The following is a 20,701-nucleotide window of genomic DNA, read 5'->3' as shown; positions in this document are numbered from 1 at the left end:
ACATTTCTAGTGTTGATTCAGGAGTTACATTCACTCTGTACATGTGAAATTTACACTAAGTGGTGTAAAATAACACCCCAGTGCTGGTGTTAATAACCAGAGTTATTGTTTTACACTGTGGCGAGTAAAACAGTCCTATCAAAACCACACCCATTATTATAATATTTGCCAGCATGCTCTACTGCACGTTTTTAGGATTGTTTTTAACATCTGTGTTTGCATGTACATTGATTGATTAACTACACAAAGATAAATTACTGTCATGACGTTGCCCTGTTGGCGAGGTTTATAACCCCCATACATACCCTGCTCCCTTTCCTCTCTCTACTCTACAGATGGGAATGTTGGAAGCCCTTTGTTAACATGGAGAGAGTCTGGTAACATCAAAAGGGGTGGGGAACAAAACCATATTTTGGTAATCCAACCAGCTGAAAATATGCATTGGTACTTAAAGAATATAATGTCAGATCCGCAGTGGTCTGATACTCCTTCCATTTCAATATTATCGCTTGCACAGTGCTCCTTGGGATGTTTAAAGCTTGGGAAATATTTTTGTATCCAAATCCGGCTTTAAACTTCTTCACAACAGTATCTCGGACCTTCCTGGTGTGTTCCTTGTTCTTCATGATGCTCTCTGCGCTTTTAACGGACCTCTGAGACTATCACAATGCAGGTGCATTTATACGGAGACTTGATTACACACAGGTGGATTGTATTTATCATCATTAGTCATTTAGGTCAACATTGGATCATTCAGAGAACCTCACTGAACTTCTGGAGAGAGTTTGCTGCACTGAAAGTAAAGGGGCTGAATAATTTTGCACGCCCAATTTTTCAGTTTTTGATTTGTTAAAAAAGTTTGAAATATCCAATAAATGTCGTTCCACTTCATGATTGTGTCCCACTTGTTGTTGATTCTTCACAAAAAAATACAGTTTTATATCTTTATGTTTGAAGCCTGAAATGTGGCAAAAGGTCGCAAAGTTCAAGGGGGCCGAATACTTTTGCAAGGCACTGTAGTATGTTACCCCCTTTTTCTCCCCAATTTCGATCTTGTCTCATCGCTGCAACTCCCCAATGGGCTCGGGAGGCGAAGGTTGAGTGATGTGTCCTCTGAAACATGACTCGCCAAGCTGCGCTTCTTAACACCCGCCCACTTAAACCTGGAAGCCAGCCGCACCGTGTCAGAGGAAACACCATTCACCTAACAACGAGGTCAGCCAGCAGGTGCCCGGCCCGCCACAAGGAGTCGCTAGAACGCAATGAGTCAAGGAAAGCCCCCGCGGCCAAACCCTCCCCTAACCCGGACGACGCTGGGTCAATTGTGCGCTGCCTTATGGGACTCCCGATCACGGCCGGTTGTGATACAGCCGAGGATCGAACCCGACAGTACATTTAAAACAAATAATCCAATCAGTTAATTTGATTTATTGCACCTATTACTGAAATGCTTGTTCCGGTTTAAATGGTTACGGTAGTTTTTTTTAATGAAGTCTCCTCTGGACAACATCCTCTCTGGACAGCTTTAAAAATAAAGTCAAAATATGTTTGATGTCTTCGGTGCCCATATGAATAACCCCTATGATGTAACTGGAATGATGAGATAGATGTTCTTCTCCTCTGTTTTTGTTTTATTATTTCACTGCCGTACTGTGTTCCATCTTGTCTAGCCATCTTGTCTCAAGAGGACCACAATGGAAATAAGTCCCAGACTTTGTGCGTTATCCTTGATGATTTTATTCATGTGCATGTATGGCTTTTAAGTTTTATGTGTGCTTGTTTTTTTTAAATGGTCGAATTAATAAACTAAACTAACCCTGACAGTCATTCTGAATGCAGCTTGCGGGTGAATAAAAAGTCCAACTCTAGCTGGATTCCAATAGGAATTAAACATCACTTTGCAAGCCAGCATAATGTGACTTGCAGGCCTGATGTGGCCTGTAAACAAGGGGTTTCCTAACACCACTGTGTGAGGGTTAAATTATATCATCAACTAGGCCAATAAGTAAGACCTTATGATACATGTAATATGTTGTCAGAGTATAATTTTAATGGTAACATTCACCCAGGAACTCACTTGGGGAAAGTCTGAGGCCTTTAAAAGGAAAGAGTTCAACAATCATGTCTCTGTCACAAACAAATACAGTCATGGGTGTTAACTTAATTAATTCAAAAAGAAAATGCAACCTGAGAAATATGCAAATTAGGCTTTACACCATACAGTGTTAAAACACCCCAAAAAAGTATTTACTGTAACACTACAAGTGTTAATTTCTTACACTGAGAAAGTGTAACAGCGTCAGCACTAAGCAAAGTGAGTCCAGTGGATTTGCTGTGTGCGTTAAGTTCACGGTCAGAATACACATCGAGGAATGTGCATGAAAAGGGCATTATGTTCCATTTAAGTACGCATCACTCGGGTCTGAATCAGCCCCCATTATGTGTTAAAAAGAGTGCATCTCAAAACTCCTGAGGGGTGCATCTCAATACTCTTAAAATGGGGACAAAAGTGTAAAATGGGCACATCTCAATACCCTAAAAATCTCAATAGTCTAAAGGGAATTCTTCATCAATTACTATACTATTAAAGAGCATTGGCCATGCAGTGTACAAAATATACGGCACTGTACTGTACTGCTAGACCAGCGGTTCCCTACTTTTTTTGGTTACTGAAGTTCTCTCTGCCCGGAATACCCCCTCATGTGTATTTTACCAGTAGTCCTATGGTCTCACGAATCTTACCCCTACGGATAGGCCAAGTACCCCCACAGGAGTCCTAGTATCCCTGGAACCACTATACTACAGGGAGACCATGTGCAGCACATCACACAAATCAACAGATAATCCATACACATATCATTACTCTTTTTTATTTATTCCTCTATTATTTCTCTCTGCGTTGCTGAGAAGTAAGCATTTCACTATTAGTATACACCTGTTGTTTACCAAGCATGTGACAAATAACATTTGATTTGAGAAAATCTGTCTCTTGAGGTAGTGCAGTATAAAGTGGACACATTCATTTATTTTAAGAGGAGACAAGAAGTTCCACCTTGAGGTACTTCATCAAATACAGCAGTTATTTATTTATTTTCAACAGAGATATAATACAGTAGATTGCACACCGAACATCATGAAAATTACTCTTTGTAAAAATAAAAAAATTACATTTCAACATCTCCAATGACTTCTTCTCTGACTTTAATATTTTCTACAATATTATGCGTATTACAACAAATGCAAAAGCTCACATTTTGAATATGCGATGCAAGAGGCAACGCAGCTATAACCACAGGCATAATAGATATACTGCATAAATGAATGGTTCTATGGCTTACCATGGCTACCAATGAGTAGAACATCCAGACGGTTATAACCTACACGTGTAATAGTCTATACAAAATTGATTTCGGTCTATGTACATGTTTATGATTAAATATATACAGTGTTAACACAAATACATTGTAACGAGAAGACTGTTCTAATCTGAAGAAACAACTCAAATAGTGTTTGACAATGTGGAGATAGTTCATATTTGTTTGGCAGTTTTAACATTTTGATTTTTTTCTCAAAATATATGAAGATCCAATGTGGAAATGTTGCCTGTTGAACAACCACAACACTATCGGATGTTTTCAGACTGAGCCACACACTTCTCCACTCCACTCCAATACCCTTCTCCTTTTTCTCTACCCCCCCCCCCTTGCAATTTGCGCACTGTGGGTAGAAACTTCTAGGCTGTCAATGAGACCACTTAACAAGAAAAAACATAGTAATTGTTATTTATTAACAATATTAACATCAGTCGCAACATTGAACATCGACAATAGTTGTGTCCTCTAGATTGATAATTGACTTTAAAATATACAAAGATTGAACAAATAATGAGGTCTTACTATGGCATAAATACTATAACTTAAATATATGTATATGAGACAAGATGTATTTTCAAGTTAGTCACATTTAACACAGTAAGATTTTTTTCTAACAGAGTCTCTCCTTAATCAATGTCCAATTCCCAATGGCACCCTATTCCCTACATAGCAAACTACTTTTGGCCAGGGCCATAGGGTGCCATTTGGGACACAGCCAACAATCCAAAGATAAACTGCTTACATTTATTTTTTATTTAATTTTCTATTTAACCTTTATTTATCTAAGCCAGTTAAGAACAAATTCTTATTTACAATGACGGCCTAGGAACAGTGGGTTAACTGCCTTGTTCAGGGGCAGAACAACAAATTTTTACCTTGTCAGCTTGGGGATTTGATCTAGCAACCTTTTGGTTACTGGCCCAACTCTCTAACCACTAGGCTACCTGACCCCCCTGTGTAACTATGCATATGCAATCTGATAGAAAACTTGTTTTAAATATACATTTGACATTTCCAGTGATTTACTCCATTGCCAAAAAGCAGATTCTTTTACAGGTACACTACCGGCCAAACATTTTAGAACAGCTACTCATTCAAGGGTTTTTCTTTATTTTTTATATTTTCTACATTGCAGAATAATAGTGAAGACATCAAAACAATGAAATAACACATATGGAATCATGTAGTAACCAAAAGTGTTAAACAAAATATATTTTATATTTGAGATTCTTCAAAAAGCCACCCTTTACCTTGATGACAGCTTTGCACACTCTTGGCATTATGTCAAGAACAGCTCAAATAAGCAAAGAGAAACAACAGTCCATTACTTTAAGACATGTCTACCACAGCATTCTGCAGTGATACGCCATCCCATCTGGTTTGGGCTCAGTGGGACTATCATTTGTTTTTCAACAGGACAATAACCCAACATACCTCCAGGCTGTGTAAGGACTATTTGAACAAGAAGGAGAGTGGTGGAGTGCTGCATCAGATGACCTTGCCTCAACAATCCCCCAACCTCAATCAAATTGAGATGTTTGGGATGAGTCGGACTGCAGAGTGAAGGAAAAACAGCCAACAAGTGCTCAGCATATGTTGGATCTCCTTCAAGACGTTTGGAAAAGCATTCCAGGTGAAGCTGGTTGAGAGAATGCTAAGAGTGTGCAAAGCTGTCATCAGCAAAGGGTGGCTATTTGAAGAATCTCAACTATAAAATATTTTGGTTACTACATGATTACATACTGTATATGATATTTCATAGTTTTGATGTCTTCACTGTGATTCTACAATGTAGAAAATAGTAAAAACAAAATAAAAACCCTTTTGACCGGTAGTGTATATGTGCCTGGTGCACTATTAACAGCAAAATCAGGATTAGCTTATATCAACTTTGCATTCTTCATCAGCTATATTACATTCAAACTGGCTCTCCATATCTGATGGTCACAATGACCATCAAACCATGTTCTGGGGCTTTACACACACTGTTCTCTTTTCTCTCTCCCTTTATCATCCCTTTACACCCCTCCCTTTCCACTGCATTATGTACATACTGTAATTCTGCAGGGACTCCATTTGGACTCCATGGATGTAGTAATAGCTTCCTGGTTTCTTTCCATTCAAACATATACAAACATTATCTCTGTCTTTATTAACAGTACAACAGTGCTGAGCGTGAGATGGACATGAAAAAAAAAAAAAAAAAAATTTGATAAATGACGTGTAATGAACATCCTGCTCTCTGACGGGACGATTAAACCCACAGTCAAAATAAATAGATAATAAAGAGAGAAACTTTTCACTTTCAATCTACCCACTTATAGTATATTATCTTACAAGTTATACAGTTGACAGAAGACCTACGTGGGTTACCGGGGAGACATCGGCTTCTATATTGACCAAGATGGAGAACGTACTGTACGGTGAAGGTGAACCAGGTCTGATTGAGAATCACTACTTCTACTGTACTTTGAGTAAAACCAGACATGGAAGGTCGGCTGTGGGGGTCGCCATCTCCCAAATGTGTCAAAATTCAGAAAACTGCACTACAAGAGGACTTCAAAAGAGGTCGTCACACACATGGAAAAAGATACGCCCCCCCTCTCTCACAAAACACAGCCTAGGCGCCTCCCCATCAGCCCGCCCAATCGCCCTCCTCCAGACCGACCAACCTAGTCTACCACCTCAGCCAGACTCTCCCTTCCTGGGGATGTGTGTACAACCCACTGCCCAGGCTCCAGGGCTTCACGCAGGCCTCAGCATGGGGAGGAGGACATGCGGTCATACTCGGGACACTTGAGGAGCGCTGGGTAGTTGGAGTGGAGGGAGTGGTTCATCTGGAGCGAGGCTTCGCTGGAGATGCTGGAGGGGCTGCGGCCGTGCTGGTCCCAGGTGTCCGGGTGGAGGAACTGACCAGAGTAGTCAGAGCAGTTGCTGTGGCGCGGCCCGTATAAGCCCGGGTGGGGTCTGTACATCTCCTCGGCCGTGTAGCGCTTCATGAACAGGTAGACGGACATGACGCCGGCCGTCTGGAGATACATGACAGATGCAAGGGAGCAGGATAACTCTTCAACAAATGATAGCACAACTGCAGGGTTGTGCCTTGAGGAACAGTTAATTGCCAAATCAACCTAGATGTCCCCTTATCTGTATCAGACTTAAGAATATGGGTATCATTGCGCAAAATATTTGTTCTACATAGACCCCTAGACCCTATGTCAGCATTTCCCAAACTCTGTCCTCGGGATGCCACGTTTTTTTTTTTTTACCTTAGCACTATACAGGCGATTCAAATAATCAACTAATCATCAAGCTTTGATTATTTGAATCAGATGTGTAGTGCTAGGGCAAAATTAACCAAAACGTGCATTTTGGGAAATGCTGCCCTATGTACTACTCTACATTGACAGGTGTAAGCAAAATGCATAGGCTCTAGGGGTAGGTTAGGCTATGGGGGTGGATTTGGGATTGGGCCCACAATGTAATGAAGAAGCAAGGAGGAAGTTACCTCAGTGAGCAGGAAGGAGATGGCAGCGAAAGCGAAGGACCAGCCATACTGGTAACTGAAGTAGGCCTCGTTGGTCTTGGTCCTGTTCAACATCTCATCATTAATACTGGAGATGTACAACACCAGGCCCACCACCAGAGACAGACCTAGCAGAGCGAGAGGAGGGATGGAGAAAAAAAAATGTGTGTGTGTGGGGGGGAGCAGCTGTCATGGTGTGATCACTGATACAGGACCCCAATTTCCTGTTACTACGCAACAAGGGCTGCATTCTATGGTAATGCCAGTAACAATTGTGCATGCAAATCACTACTAGATGAAAAACCAAAGAATGTGTCCTGGGGATTTAAAATTAAACCATATTGAGCCAGTTTCCTTGACACAGATTAAACCTAGTCCTGGACTAACACACATTGTCCATGAAGATCTGTCACATCTGCTCCTGCTACGCCCACGTGTTCATCCGGTGTCTCCTTGACCTGCAGCCACTCCCCCAGTACACTCTCTCCCTCTCTGTGTGTGATTGTGTGGTTGGAGACAGGTGTCTCCCCCACCAGCTGCAACCCGTTCCAGAATCAAGACCTCTACAAATACTCAGTCCTGCCACTTCCACTCTGCCAGAAGGTAATCTCTGCTCATTTTTCCACTCTGACTCTGGCTCCTGTCCCACATCTCACCACCCTGCTACCCTGTTCTGGATTCACCACACCACCACTCCATTGGATTCCCCTCTGGACCCGTTTACCCTGTCCCAACCAAGCTCACTCCAACCTCAGCCTCCACATCTAGTTTCCTACAACTCATCCGAGCTTCCCCGGATCTGCACTCCATATCTCTCTGTGTTACACTAAATACCTTGGTTCATTTCATCCCCGTTTCTTCGTCTGAGTCTGCTCTTGGGTTCCCCTGTGCCGCTCCGCCTAACAGAGATTCTCCATTTAAATAGTTTATTAGTCCAGGACTAGGTTCAATATGTGTCCAGGAAACTGGCACTTAAACTCAATAAATAATGTGAAGTATCTCTTGTTTCAACAAAATGCATTCACAGAAGTGATATGTCATTTACCTGAGAGGATGAAGAAGATTCCGGAGATGAAGGCCAGGATGGTGCGGTGGGGCCGGATATGTCCGATGTTGCTCAGGACAAAACCAATGAACAAGAAGAAGAGACTAACCAGGGGGAAGGGAGTGGCTGAACGGATCATCTCTGGAACAGGGGAAGGAGAATGAATGGATGATACATTTAGTAAGTTTGTTCATGAGTTTTTTCATTCATTTATTCAGTCAATTGTGTCAATTCATCCAAGTCAATCTATTGTGATGAGTCTGTGTTCTGCGAAGAGTTTTTAAATATGAGTCAATTAAATGTGTTATCTAAACACTGAGATAATCAAATCATGTTGTGCTTTGACTCAGTAAAAGAACCCTAAAGCAGTGAATAGCATATAGCAAACACTAGATTTGTTTCCTGGTTAAATTGGTTTTGGAACTTTTTTTCTCACTTGAGGTCTCTGACAAACAAGGAGCAATATAGCTACCTCTGTTCCTGGTGTCATTCCATTTGCACACACCAAGGGGTGGTTCCACTGCCTGGGATGTCTCCACAGGCATCTCAATTTAAGGAGATGTTGCTGGGACCCCCACTGTGAGAATGGTTTCTCCCTGGATTTTCCATTAACCATAACAATATAACTGCAAGCCCCAATTCTGACTTGTGCTCTAATATCTGCTTCACTGACTTCTGCTCTCGTAAAAGCCTGGGTTTTCTACACGTTAACACTAGAAGCTTATGACCTAAAATGGATCAATTGAAAGTGTGGGTTCACAGCTCCAATCCACATGTGTTGGTCATTACTGAGACGTGGTTAAGAGAGTGTTTTGAATACGGATGTTTTCTGGTTATAACCTTTTTCAGCGAGACAGATCTTCCAAAGGTGGGGGAGTGGCAATCTTAACCAAGGATCACCTTCCGTGCTCGGTTGTCTCCACCAAGTCAGACTGTTGCTGGGTGCTATCGTCCTCCATCAGCACCGGCCTGTACCTTACCTGCCCTAAGCTCTCTCCTGGCCCCCTACACCAAGTCTGAATGTGTCCTGCTAGGTGACCTAAACTGGGACATGCTTAAACCACCTGACCAAGTCCTAAAGCAATGGGACTCCCTAAATCTCTCTCAGATTATTACCAATCCCGCAAGGTATGACTCCAACTCCCAGAAAAGGCTACTCTTCTTGATGTTATCCTCACAAATAATCCTGATAGGTATCACTCTGGTGTTTTCTGTAATGACCCTAGTGATCACTGTTTTACAGCCTGTGTTTGTAATGGCGGCTCAGTGAAACGACCTGTCCTGATTTTTCATAGACACTTGCTAAAATACTTTAATGAGCAAGCCTTCCTTCGTGAACTGGCATAGAATCCACTTGATCCCCACTATCGAAGATGCTTGGACCTTCTTTTTTGATATTTTCAGTGGTATTGTTAATTAACAAACACGCCCCCATTAAAAAAAAATTGAATTAAAAACATGTTCAGCCCCTGGTTCGACAGTGATCTTTTAGAGTTACTCCACCTCAAGAATTACATTTGGTGAAAGGCTCGGCATACGCATACTCAGGCTGACTGACTCTTGTTCAGGCAAATGAGAAATAAGTGCACTCAGGCTATCCGGAAGGCCAAAGTTAGTTTAAGGAGCAGTTCTCTCTCTGTGGGTCAGACCTCAAGAAGTTCTTTAATCACCACTTCATTAAGACTCAGCCATGCCTCCTTGCCCATCCAACATTTCCTCATCCCTCATCAGATTACTGCACCTGTACATAGCCAACCTATAATTTAGCCCAAACAACTACCTCTTTCCCTACTGTATTTATTTTTATTATTTATTATTTTTATTTCTACTTTGCACATTCTTCCACTGCAAATCTACCATTCCAGTGTTTTACTTGCTATATTGTATTTACTTTGCCACCATGGCCTTTTTTTTGCCTTTACCTCCCTTATCTCACCTCATTTGCTCACATCGTATATAGACTTGTTTATACTGTATTATTGACTGTATGTTTGTTTTACTCCATGTGTAACTGTGTCGTTGTATGTGTCGAACTGCTTTGCTTTATCTTGGCCAGGTCGCAATTGTACATGAGAACTTGTTCTCAACTTGCCTACCTGGTTAAATAAAGGTAAAATTAAAAAAATCTCCCACCCCTTTAATGTGACTATCCCCGATGTTTCGCCCTCTTTTTCCCCTGCCCCGCAACAAAGTTTCTCCCTGCAGGGAGTCACTGAGTCCGAGGTGCTAAAGGAGCCCCTGAAACTTGACCCCCCCAAAAAACAGTCAGATGGTTTAGACCCTTTCTTCTTTAAGGTTGCTGCCCCTATCATCGCCAAGCCTATCTCCAACCTTTTTAAACTCTTCCCCCCTTTTTGGGGAGGTTCTCATTGCTTGGAAGGCAGCCACGGTCTGTCCTTTATTTAAAGGGGAGATCAAGCTGATCTTAACTGTTATAGGCCTAATTTTATTTTGCCCTGTTTATCAAAAGTGTTGGGAAAAACTCATCAATAATCAACTGACTGGCTTTCTTGATGTCTATAGTATTATCTTGGGTATGCAATCTGGTTTCTGCCCAGGTTATGGTTATATCACCATTGCGCTTGATTCTAAGCAATGTTGTGCTGCTATTTTTATTTACTTGGACAAATCTTTTGATATGGTAGACCATTCCATTCTTGTGGGCCGGCTAAGGAGTATTGGTGTCTCTGAGGGGTCTTTGGTCTGGTTTGCTAACTACCTCAGAGTGCAGTGTATAAAGTCAGAAAATCTGCTGTCTCAGCCACTGCCTGCCACCAAGGGAGTACCCCAAGGCTCAATCCTAAGCCCCACGCTCTTCTCAATTTACATCAACAACATAGCTCAGGCAGTAGGAAGCTCTCTCATCCATTTATATACAGATGATAGTCTTATACTCAGCTGGCCCCTCCCTGGATTGTGTTAAATGCTCTACAACAAAGCTTTCTTGGTGTCCAACGAGCTTTCCCTACCCTTAACCCTTTTCTGAACACCTCCAAAACTGGTCCAAATGTGGTTTGGTAAGAAGAATGCCCTTCTCCCCACAGGTGTGATTACTACCTCTGAGGGTTTAGAGCTTAAGGTAGTCACCTCATTCAAGTACTTGGGAGTATGGCTAGACTGTACACTGCCCTTCTCTCAGCATATATCAACGCTGCAGGCTAAAGTAACATCCAGACTTGGTTTCCTCTATTGTAATCGCTCCTCTTTCACCCCAGCTGCCAAACTAACCCTGGTTCAGATGACCATCCTACCCATGCTAGATTAGAGACATAATTTATAGATCGGCAGGTAAGGGTGCTCTCGAGCGGCTAGATGTTCTTTACCATTCGGCCATCAGATTTGCCACCAATGCTCCTTATAGGACACATGACTGCACTCTATACTCCTCTGTAAACTGGTCATCTCTGTATACCCGTCGCAAGACCCACTGGTTGATGTTTATTTATAAAACCCTCTTAGGCCTCACTCCCCCCTATCTGAGATATCTACTGCAGCCCTCATCCTCCACATACAACACCCGTTCTGCCAGTCACTCTCTGTTAACGGTCCCCAGAGCACACACATTCCTGGGTTGCTCGTCTTTTCAGTTCGCTGCAGCTAGCGACTGGAACAAGCTGCACAAAACACTCAAACTAGACAGTTTTATCTCAATCTCTTCATTCAAAAGACTCAATCATGGCAAAGACACTCTTACTGACAGTTGTGGCTGCTTTGCATGATGTATTGTTGTCTCAACCTTCTTGCCCTTTGCGCTGTTGTCTGTGCCCAATAATGTTTGTACCATGTTTTGTGCTGCTACCATGTATCATGTTGTGTTGCTGCCTTGCTATGTTGCCGTCTTAGGTCTCTCTTCATGCAGTGTTGTCTCTTGTCGTGATGTGTGTTTTGTCCTATATTTATATTTGATTTATTTTTGTATTTTTAATTCCAGCCGCCGTCCCCGCAGGAGGCCTTTTGGTAGGTCATCATGGTAAATAAGAATTTGTTCTTAACTGACTTGCCAGGCTAAATAAATACATAAACAACTGTGCTATGAAGCAGACCATAGGTCAAATTTCATAGCCTGGGTAAAGAAGCAGGTCTATGCTACAGCTGTAATGAACACGATGGGAGACAGAGAGCTGATTTCAAGCACAGGGCGCAGCAGGTGTTTATTGTAAAGGACCACAAGAGGAGGCAGGTAGCTGGGTCCAGGGGCAGGCAGAAGGTCATACACAGGGGCTTGTAAATGGCAACAGTACAGTCAGGGAAAAGGCTAGTAACGTTGTCCAGGAGATCAGGAAATCCGATAGGCTAAAGTACAGGCAGGGATTAGTCAAAAGCCGTTGTTAATGAGGCAAGCCAAAACTATCATGCACAGGAGGATTAAATCATGGGAAAAATAGAGCTCCGAAGTGTGTCACAAAACAAACAAGACCTCACAATGATGGGGTGCAAAGAACTGAACTAAATAGTGTGTGATTATGACAGACAGGTGTGTGAACAGGTGATCAGAAATCAGGTGATTGGGATCTGGAGAGTGCGCTGTGTTCAGGGGATCTATGTGTTTGAGAGTGTGAGCTGGAAAGTGGGCTGGAAAGTGAGCTGCGTTCAGGGGATCTATGTGTTTGAGAGTGAGTTGGAAGCAGACGTTACAGTACCCCCCTCCATGGGCGGCTCTTGATGGCTTAGGAAGCTGGGCAGGGGGCCTCCCTGGGGACGTGGAGCTGGGCGGTCAGGACAGTTACGGTAGAAAGCCAGGATCATAGCTGGGTCGAGGATGTCCTGGGCGGGGATCCAGCACCGTTCTTCAGGTCCGTACCCCTCCCAATCCACCAGGTAGTGGATGCGACCACCCAGGCGCTTGGAGTCAAGGAGGACTTGGCGGAATAAGCCGGTGCACCGCCGACATCAAATGGAGAGGGTGAGCCACTGTACCTCACAGGCTTGAGATGGGACACATGGAAGGATGAGGAGATCCGGTAATGGCGGAGCAACTGGAGACTGTAGGTGACAGGATTGATGCGTTGTGTAATTTTGAAAGGACCAATGAACCGGGGACTGAACTTTTTGCAGGGGTCACGAAACTGAATGTCCCGGGTAGAGAGCCACACACGTTGCCCAGGTTGGAAGAGCGGAGTAGGTCGGCGAACCGTTTCTGGGAGAGGGAAGCTTGATGTAGGTGCCGATGAGCTGTCTCGCAAACCTGCTGACACTGTCGAAACCACTCATCGATGTCAGGCACAGTTCCGGGCTCTGTCTCCCATGGGAACACGTGGGTTGGTGTCCGAGGACAAACTGAAAAGGAGTGCGATGGAGTGAGGCATGCACCAGTGAGTTCTGTGCGTATTCGGCCCAGGCTAGATAGCGACTCCACTCGTGTAGTTGGTGGGTGCAGAGTTGGCGAAGGTACTTCCCTATTTTCTGATTCAGGTGTTCCGTCTGCCCGTTGGCTTGGGGATGGTATCCGGAGGATAGGTTGATGGAGACCCCCAGCCAGTCGCAGAAGGCTCGCCACACCCTGGAGACGAACTGGGATCCCATACAGACGAAACACCTGTTGGAACATGCACTCGGCCATTTCCATGGCATTAGGTAGATACGGAAGGGGGATGAGTCGGCCCACCTTGGAGAACTGGTCCACTACAACTAAAATAGTAGTGAAGCCCCAAGATTTTAGCAGATCAGTGAGGAAATTCATGGCGATGTGGGACCACGGTCTGTGTGGTGTAGGTAAATGCTCGAGCTTACCGGTAGGTAGTTGGCGAGGGCTCTTTGCCCATGCACAGACGGGACAGGAAAGCACGTAATCTCTGACGTCTGCTGTTAGGGATGACCACCAGAACTTGCGTGTCAGTAGCTCCGTGGTCTGGGTGATCCTGGGATGGCCAGAACTCAGCGAGGTATGGTACCACTGCATTAGCTGGGGTCTGACGGACGCCGGAACGTAGGTCTTGCCTGCAGGGGTGTCGGGAGGTGCTGGGTCGTGGCGTAGGGCCTCTTGGATGGCTGATTGGATTTCCCACTGTATGGGTCCCACGACACAAGACGGAGACAGGATGGGCTCGGGAGCTGGGTTAGAGGAAGGGGAGTCAAATAGACGGGATAAGGAATCGGCCGTCACATTTTTCTTGCCAGACAGATGGTGAAGTTGAAGCGGGTGAAGAAGAGCGCCCAGTGAGCCTGTCTGGGGTTGAGCCTCTTAGCACTTCTTAAGTACTCCAAATTTCAGTGGTCGGTAAGGACAAGGATTTGGTGATGAGCTCTCTCTAAACAGTGGACCCACTCTTCGAAAGCCAGCTTAAATGGCGAGGAGTTCTCGGTTCCTGTCATCATAAACTCATCAAAAAAAGAAAACGCCCCTTTCTCAGGACTTTCAAAGATAATTCGTAAAAATCCAGATAACTTCACAGATCTTCAATGTAAAAGGTTTGTTTCCCATTTTCCCATGCTTGTTCAATGAATACAATTGTCTGGTCTGTGGATTTTTGCACATTATTTAAATTGTGAGACAGAACCCCACAGGTCTTATTACTGCTTTCTGAGTTTTGTAAATCTTCATTCTCCCCTTCTTCACTTTAGGCCTTATGGGAATCTCACTGTATTTTACATATACTCAAACTGCATCTCCTCTGACAGTGTGTCTCCAGGGTCCTAGTGCCTGTCTGAGCATTACCCATCCTGTGTGTATCTATCTGCATTTGGCCTGAGGGACATCTCTCGCAAAAGAAATTGTGCCTTGCATTTTCCATATCTCCCCCCGTATCCCTTGTTAGAGTGGAATGAGCCATGCCTCAGAGGCAAGTCAGGAATAGCAAAAACATACATCTATATGGGGGGAGATGTGTGGATTCTGTGGATGTGTGTCAGTTAGGACCACTGTAGCACTACTCTACTTTACATCCATTCAGTCCATCCCAAGCCTGTGCCGTATGGATCTACATTTTCTCTTACACAGAGCATACGGTAGGGGTTGGCAACATTCAGCTAAAAATTGGTTTAATTGACCAAATCTGTTCAAGTATTTCCACTGCGTGAACGTGCCTTAGGCATGCTGCAAGGAGGCATGAGGACTGCAGATGTGGCCAGGGCAATAAACTGCAATGTCTGTACTGTGAGACGCCTAAGACAGCGCTACAGGGAGGCAGGCCAGGACAGGACTGGCAAAAAGTGCTCTTCACTGACGAGTCAAGGTTGTCTCACCAGGGGTAATGGTTGGATATGTGTTTATCGCCGAAGGAATGAGCGTTACACCGAGGCCTGTACTCTGGAGCAGGATCGATTTGGAGGTGGAGGGTCCGTCATGGTCTGAGGTGGTGTGCCTCAGCATCATCGGACTGAGCTTGTTGTCATTGCAGGCAATCTCAACGCTGTGTGTTAGAGGGAAGACATCCTCCCTTATGTGGTACCCTTCCTGCAGGCTCATCCTGACATGACCCTCCAGCATGACAATGCCACCAGCCATACTGCTCATTCTGTGCGTGATTTCCTGCAAGACATGAATGTCAGTGTTCTGCTATGGTCAGCGAACAGCCCGGATCTCAATCCCATTGAGAATGTCTCGGACCTGTTGGATTAGAGGGAGAGGGGTATTTCCCCCAGAAATGTCCGGGAACTTGCAGGTGCCTTGGTGGAAGAGTGGGTAACATCTCACAGCAAGAACTGGCAAATCTGGTGCAGTCCATGAGGAGGAGATGCACTGCAGTACTTAATGTAACTGGTGGCCACACCAGATACTGACTTACTTTTCTGTGGAACTTGTTCAGTTTATGTCTCAGTTGTTGAATCTTATGTTCATACAAATATTTACACTTTTTTAACCTTTATTTAACTAGGCAAGTCAGTTAAGAACAAATTCTTATTTTCAATGACGGCCTAGGAACAGTGGGTTAACTGCCTGTTCAGGGGCAGAACAACAGATTTAAGTTTGCTGAAAGTAAATGCAGTTGACAGTGAGAAGATGTTTCTTTTTTTGCTGAGTTTACGTGATCGTGTCTCAATGTAATGAAGGTATGGAATTGTTATTTTCAAATTCAAAATCTCTTTTTGGGCTTGTGGTCAATTTGCACTATTATTATAATCAACCATCCGCTCAGACAAAAATTGTCCCGCGGCTGAATCTAGTTACCTACCCCTGGCATACACCATGCATACCATGAGTACCTTTGGTCTCTCTGGGGGAATGACATAAGTATATGACATACAGTATGTGCATCGCATCATTGTCCACAGAATTCACTATTTTTCATTATGATAATGTCAAACAAAAGGCATTTTGAATTATCAGAATGGACCCTGTGCAATTGACAATGAAGCACGTTCTTCCTCTCCTCAGGCATACCCCTCATCTATCACTGAACTTTATGTCAAAGTTATTTTTTATTTATTTTAACAACAGAAATATCTTGAGGCCTAAAGTGACAGCAGTCTGTCTGGCGGCCTAGGAGTTAGGCCAGGAGCTCTTCCTGACCATGTGATCTGATCTGGAAAAACTCTGGGCTCTGGTTATATGATCGTTAATGACTTGCCAGATCATACAGCCAGGAAAAACTCTTGGCCCTACCTTTATGCCCTCCCACAACAGAACAGGTGTGTTTGTGCTCGGGACCAGAGTCCGTATTCCTAACGTATCCGCCTGTCCATGTTATCTCATACTGTACATGGTGATCTAAAAAGGTCAAACTGATCCTAAATCAGCACTCCTACTCTAAGACACTTGATATGTCCCTGGAACAGAGGAAGATGACACTGAGTTGAGCGTATGACAAGTCTTCACTTACTCAGCACACTAACTGTAGACTCCGAAGTCAGCTGCACGTTGGTGGGCATCACATACTCAATGGTGAAACAACGGCCCTTCTCATCTCCTACAACACAAGCAAAGGAGAAGGCATTTATTAACCCTTTACTACACCTTTAACGTGTGAGTACAAAGCCCACACACTTGGGGCTCATTGCTAAAAAAGGGGGTAAGTACAGTTAATCAATGGAATTGTGCAGGAATTAAATGGCATGAATGTAGATGAATAGGCAATAGACATAACAGAGAACTGCTGCATAGAGTTGGGAATAGACATAACAGAGAACTGTTGCATAGAGTTGGGAATAGACATAACAGAGAACTGTTGCATAGAGTTGTGTTAATGGATTTAAACAGACAGACACCAGGGTTGTTAGATCAGGAAAGAGGAAGATGTGTTTGTGCCAACACCCAGCCATGACATTTTATCACCCTGTCCTGTGACGAAAGAGTGTTTATTTTAATTTCACCCTACCCACAGGTGATGGTGTGTGTGTGTGTGTGCGCGCATGTATGCATGCGTGCGTGGGTTTGAATCTCTCTCTCACGCTGCAGAATCTTAGCGGTAATTAACCCTCTTCAATAAGTGAGTCTTTGCTGTCAGTCTGGTATAATTTAATTACTAGAAGGCTAATGAAGAGCCATGGGATCCCTCGCTGCCTTATTAAGCCATAATGGCCTGTCCCAAATGGCACCCTATTCCCTAAATAGTGCACTACTTTTGACCAGGGCTCTGGTCAAAAGTAATGCACTATGTAGGGAAAAGGGGGGCATTTGGAACGCATGCCATATTGTGTCAACGATGACAAACACCATTAACAGTAACACTAGACAAGTCACAATTATATAGAGATGGCAGCAAATGGATTTATAATGATGTTGCACAACTATCGCTGTGGCGATGATGGACTGCAGTAAAATGTATGACATAATAAAAGGAATCAAATTAGACTGCAACTTTTAGACATACTACAGTATATATGTAGCTCTGCCCAGAAATACAACATTGAAATTAAAGCACCCAGCATTGTACCTGGTTAGGCCAGGAGGAGGACTTGGTGAACAGGTGAACCGTGGTTAGATGGTTTGGTAGAATGAAAGAAAAGGACATGTATTTGTACTTGTGTACAGTACCCCTACATGTCCAAAGCAGGGCCCCAGTTTCTGGTCTGGAGTGTGAAGTAACAAGCTCTGCTGGTCGTCTACTTCGTAGCAACCTAGCGGTGCCAAAAGCCCTGGTCTGCCCAAGAAAGCCTACATAAATTCTAAATCGCCAGAACGCCCCCAACATTTTGAGGGAGGTTTTGGTCTCTAAAATTACTTTATTATGATCAAGTTCGAACCCAACGTGAATTATTTGAAAGTTTGCTACAAATCAATAGATTGAATTATACAGTGATCCATTCTGACAACTACATTTGTTGTCATACAGGACCATGTACTGAAACAGACCAATCACAGGTGGGTAGGCTACGAGGAAGTGCCATTCAGCAATATGGCGCCCTTCAAATTTTCCATACGGAATGCATGGATGACATTAGCGTTAGCACTATCTACTGGTTACTACCTATCAAAGTCGATAGGTGGCTTATTTCAGTTTGTTCTAACTCAATATAACAAATCCCCTTCATTTTTCTTACTCGTCATGAGGTGGTTTACTGGACTCATACTCCTGGACTAAAAAGCATGTTCAATGGAAAATCTCCTCGAAAAGGGTCTTCCAGTCCAGGAAACTGGTCTTACGTGCATGTCGATCAACCAGTGACCCGTTTGCCATTTCTAAACTACTATAGCACCCTAGTCAGAACATCTTCTTCCCAGTCTCATGGACATGAGAGAAGTGAGCTTTTATACATCAGTGGATTGACCAGAGTCAATACAAGCACAAATCAAACAGACTGGAACCAACAGCTGCATTTAACACTACCACTAAACAGACGCACCGCAGCATCAATACTGGGCATAACACAGCCCATTCACTCTTTATGTTGTAATGATGTATCATAACAGTACTGAGTCAGATAGGGACAGACACACAGGGCCTAACTAAACATAAGCCTAGAGTTTCTGGGTCAAACAGACAGCTAGCTGGGGCAGTTTAGCAACTAGGCCATTAAATCGCCGCTAAAACACAAATAATGGTTCCTTAGTCCTGCATTGGAAGTTGGTCTTTTGGACCAAGGCAAAACATTTGCTATTTAATCACCACAGAAACATGTCATGTTGACAGTGTGTTGCTTGAGAACCTGTGGAGGTCAGGATGGACACAGAGGGCTAAAAAAGACATGTTACACGGAAGTACCTAGGAATGTGCTTTGTACCATCATGTCACTTTGTGATACTCCCTGGAAAGTATAATGCTGGTGAGGGGAGAAATTAGCCCGTCCTCGCCATTTCTACCTCCACCAGCCGTCACTGGTATAATGGCAATATAGAAACAAATCCTGTTTGTTGTCCTGACAAATATTACTTGGCAAGTGCATGCATTTTAAATACAGTACATGTTAGCTCATTAGTTTCATTCTAATGCACTGGCTACATTTGATTGTGTCAGCCTCAGTATCCAGAGGCTACCTAAGGGAGAGACGACAGTTCATCAGAGAGGAAGTGAACACCTGGTTTACTGCTTGGAAACACTTTGAAAGACAGCGTCGCTCAGAGAGAAAAGGGGTGGCGTCTCAGTGCAGTGAGGGGGGTGGGGCCGGAAGGGGTAGAGCTTCCCTGTGATAGGGCACAAGGTAATCATGCGGGGTGGAGAAAAGCCTGTGTTAGTTCCCCTTGAAACAAGGCTTTTCACAGTCAGAGTAGAAGGAGAAGGTGAACAGGGGTGTTGGGTTAGCTTGGCTAGTAGGGTCACTACTGCGTCTTCAGAAAGCGGGCCAGTTTATGGGCCTGGATAATAATGCAGGTGTGCTGGAATGACGAGCGGCATTGGCCAGCGCTGAGGAACACGTCAGCATAGGACACAAAGGGTAGTGACAAAGGAAGAAGAGAATGGAGAAGAGCATGATATCTTTTTCACCGTCAGCGTCCTAGAGCGAGAGAGCAGCCAGGCTGAGTTGATAGGACATGGTAATAACCCAACATGGGGAGACAGGGTAACTCAAGGACAGGTCACTGGGACACAGCCGAGAGGAAGTGGAGAGAGAAGAGGATGAACATTTGACTCTCAAACATTTGACTCTCAGTCTAGTGAACCAGCCTGAAGTGCCAGCCGGTTTCTCCTCCTCGCCAACTCCTGTCATCACTTACCAAAACAGAAACAGACTGGTACAGAGGCCAGCTAGAAGCTACCAGTCATCAGACGTAGAAACGTCAGATACTGTAGTAAACAATGGTCAGCGTCCCTGAATGGACACCTAAGGGGCAGACTCTACCTTGATCCTAGATTTGTGCCTAAGGGTAAGGGGCAACATCTAGGGTGGCAGGTAGCTTAGCGGTTAGATCGTTGGGCCAGTAACCGAAAGATGGTTCTAATACCCGAACCGACAAAGTAAAAATCTGACTATGTGTCCTTGAGCAAGGCACCTAACCCTAATTTGCTACAGGGGCGCCGTACTACTAAACTCAACTCTTAGGGAAAAAAAGGTGTTATCTAGAACCTTAAAGGGGTATATGGCAGTCCCCATAGAATAACCTTTCTATGGTTCCAGATATAATCCTTTTTGGTTCCAGGTAGAACCCTCTGTAGAAAAGGTACATACAACCCAAATGGTTCCACCAAAAGGGTTCTTTGGCTGTCCCAATAGGAGAACCCTTTTAAGTTGTATGTTCCAAAAGGGTTCTACCTGGAACCAAAAAGGGTTCTCCACGGTGTCAGCGGAAGAACCCTTTTTTCTAAGAGTGTATGGCTGATCCCGTAAAACCACACATTTCACTATACCTATCTGGTGTTGGTGACAAAGCATATATCTTTTTTTTTCAGCTCTGACTGCAGGGACATATGCATCTCTAATCTGAACTGATCCTAGATTTGT

At 43.9% G+C, this 20,701-nt stretch overlaps 1 protein-coding gene across 2 annotated transcripts in view; it reads right to left on the bottom strand.

Moving 5' to 3' along the window:
- Positions 1-3,062: 3,062 nt before the first annotated feature.
- The window catches only part of LOC110493704 (voltage-dependent calcium channel gamma-5 subunit), a 30,662-nt gene continuing 13,023 nt past the window's right edge, over positions 3,063-20,701 (bottom strand). The window contains exons 3-7 of one of the 2 annotated variants that reach the window (XM_090204822.1): positions 16,705-16,791; positions 13,676-13,996; positions 7,946-8,086; positions 6,883-7,028; positions 3,063-6,403 (exon numbers count right to left, since the gene is read on the bottom strand). In XM_090204822.1, the coding sequence (XP_090060948.1) occupies positions 6,131-6,403; positions 6,883-7,028; positions 7,946-8,086; positions 13,676-13,996; positions 16,705-16,791 (968 nt within the window). In that variant the 3' untranslated portion in view covers positions 3,063-6,130. The remainder of the gene's footprint in view (positions 6,404-6,882; positions 7,029-7,945; positions 8,087-13,675; positions 13,997-16,704; positions 16,792-20,701) is intronic. The other variant, XM_021568120.3, reaches the window with a different exon arrangement.

Source organism: Oncorhynchus mykiss, chromosome 17 (assembly GCF_057628025.1).
Source record: "Oncorhynchus mykiss isolate SJ-2025 chromosome 17, ASM5762802v1, whole genome shotgun sequence".
Taxonomy (NCBI): domain Eukaryota; kingdom Metazoa; phylum Chordata; class Actinopteri; order Salmoniformes; family Salmonidae; genus Oncorhynchus; species Oncorhynchus mykiss.
Note: the sequence above shows the minus strand (reverse complement) of the source record. Positions and strands in the feature narration are given on the sequence as shown.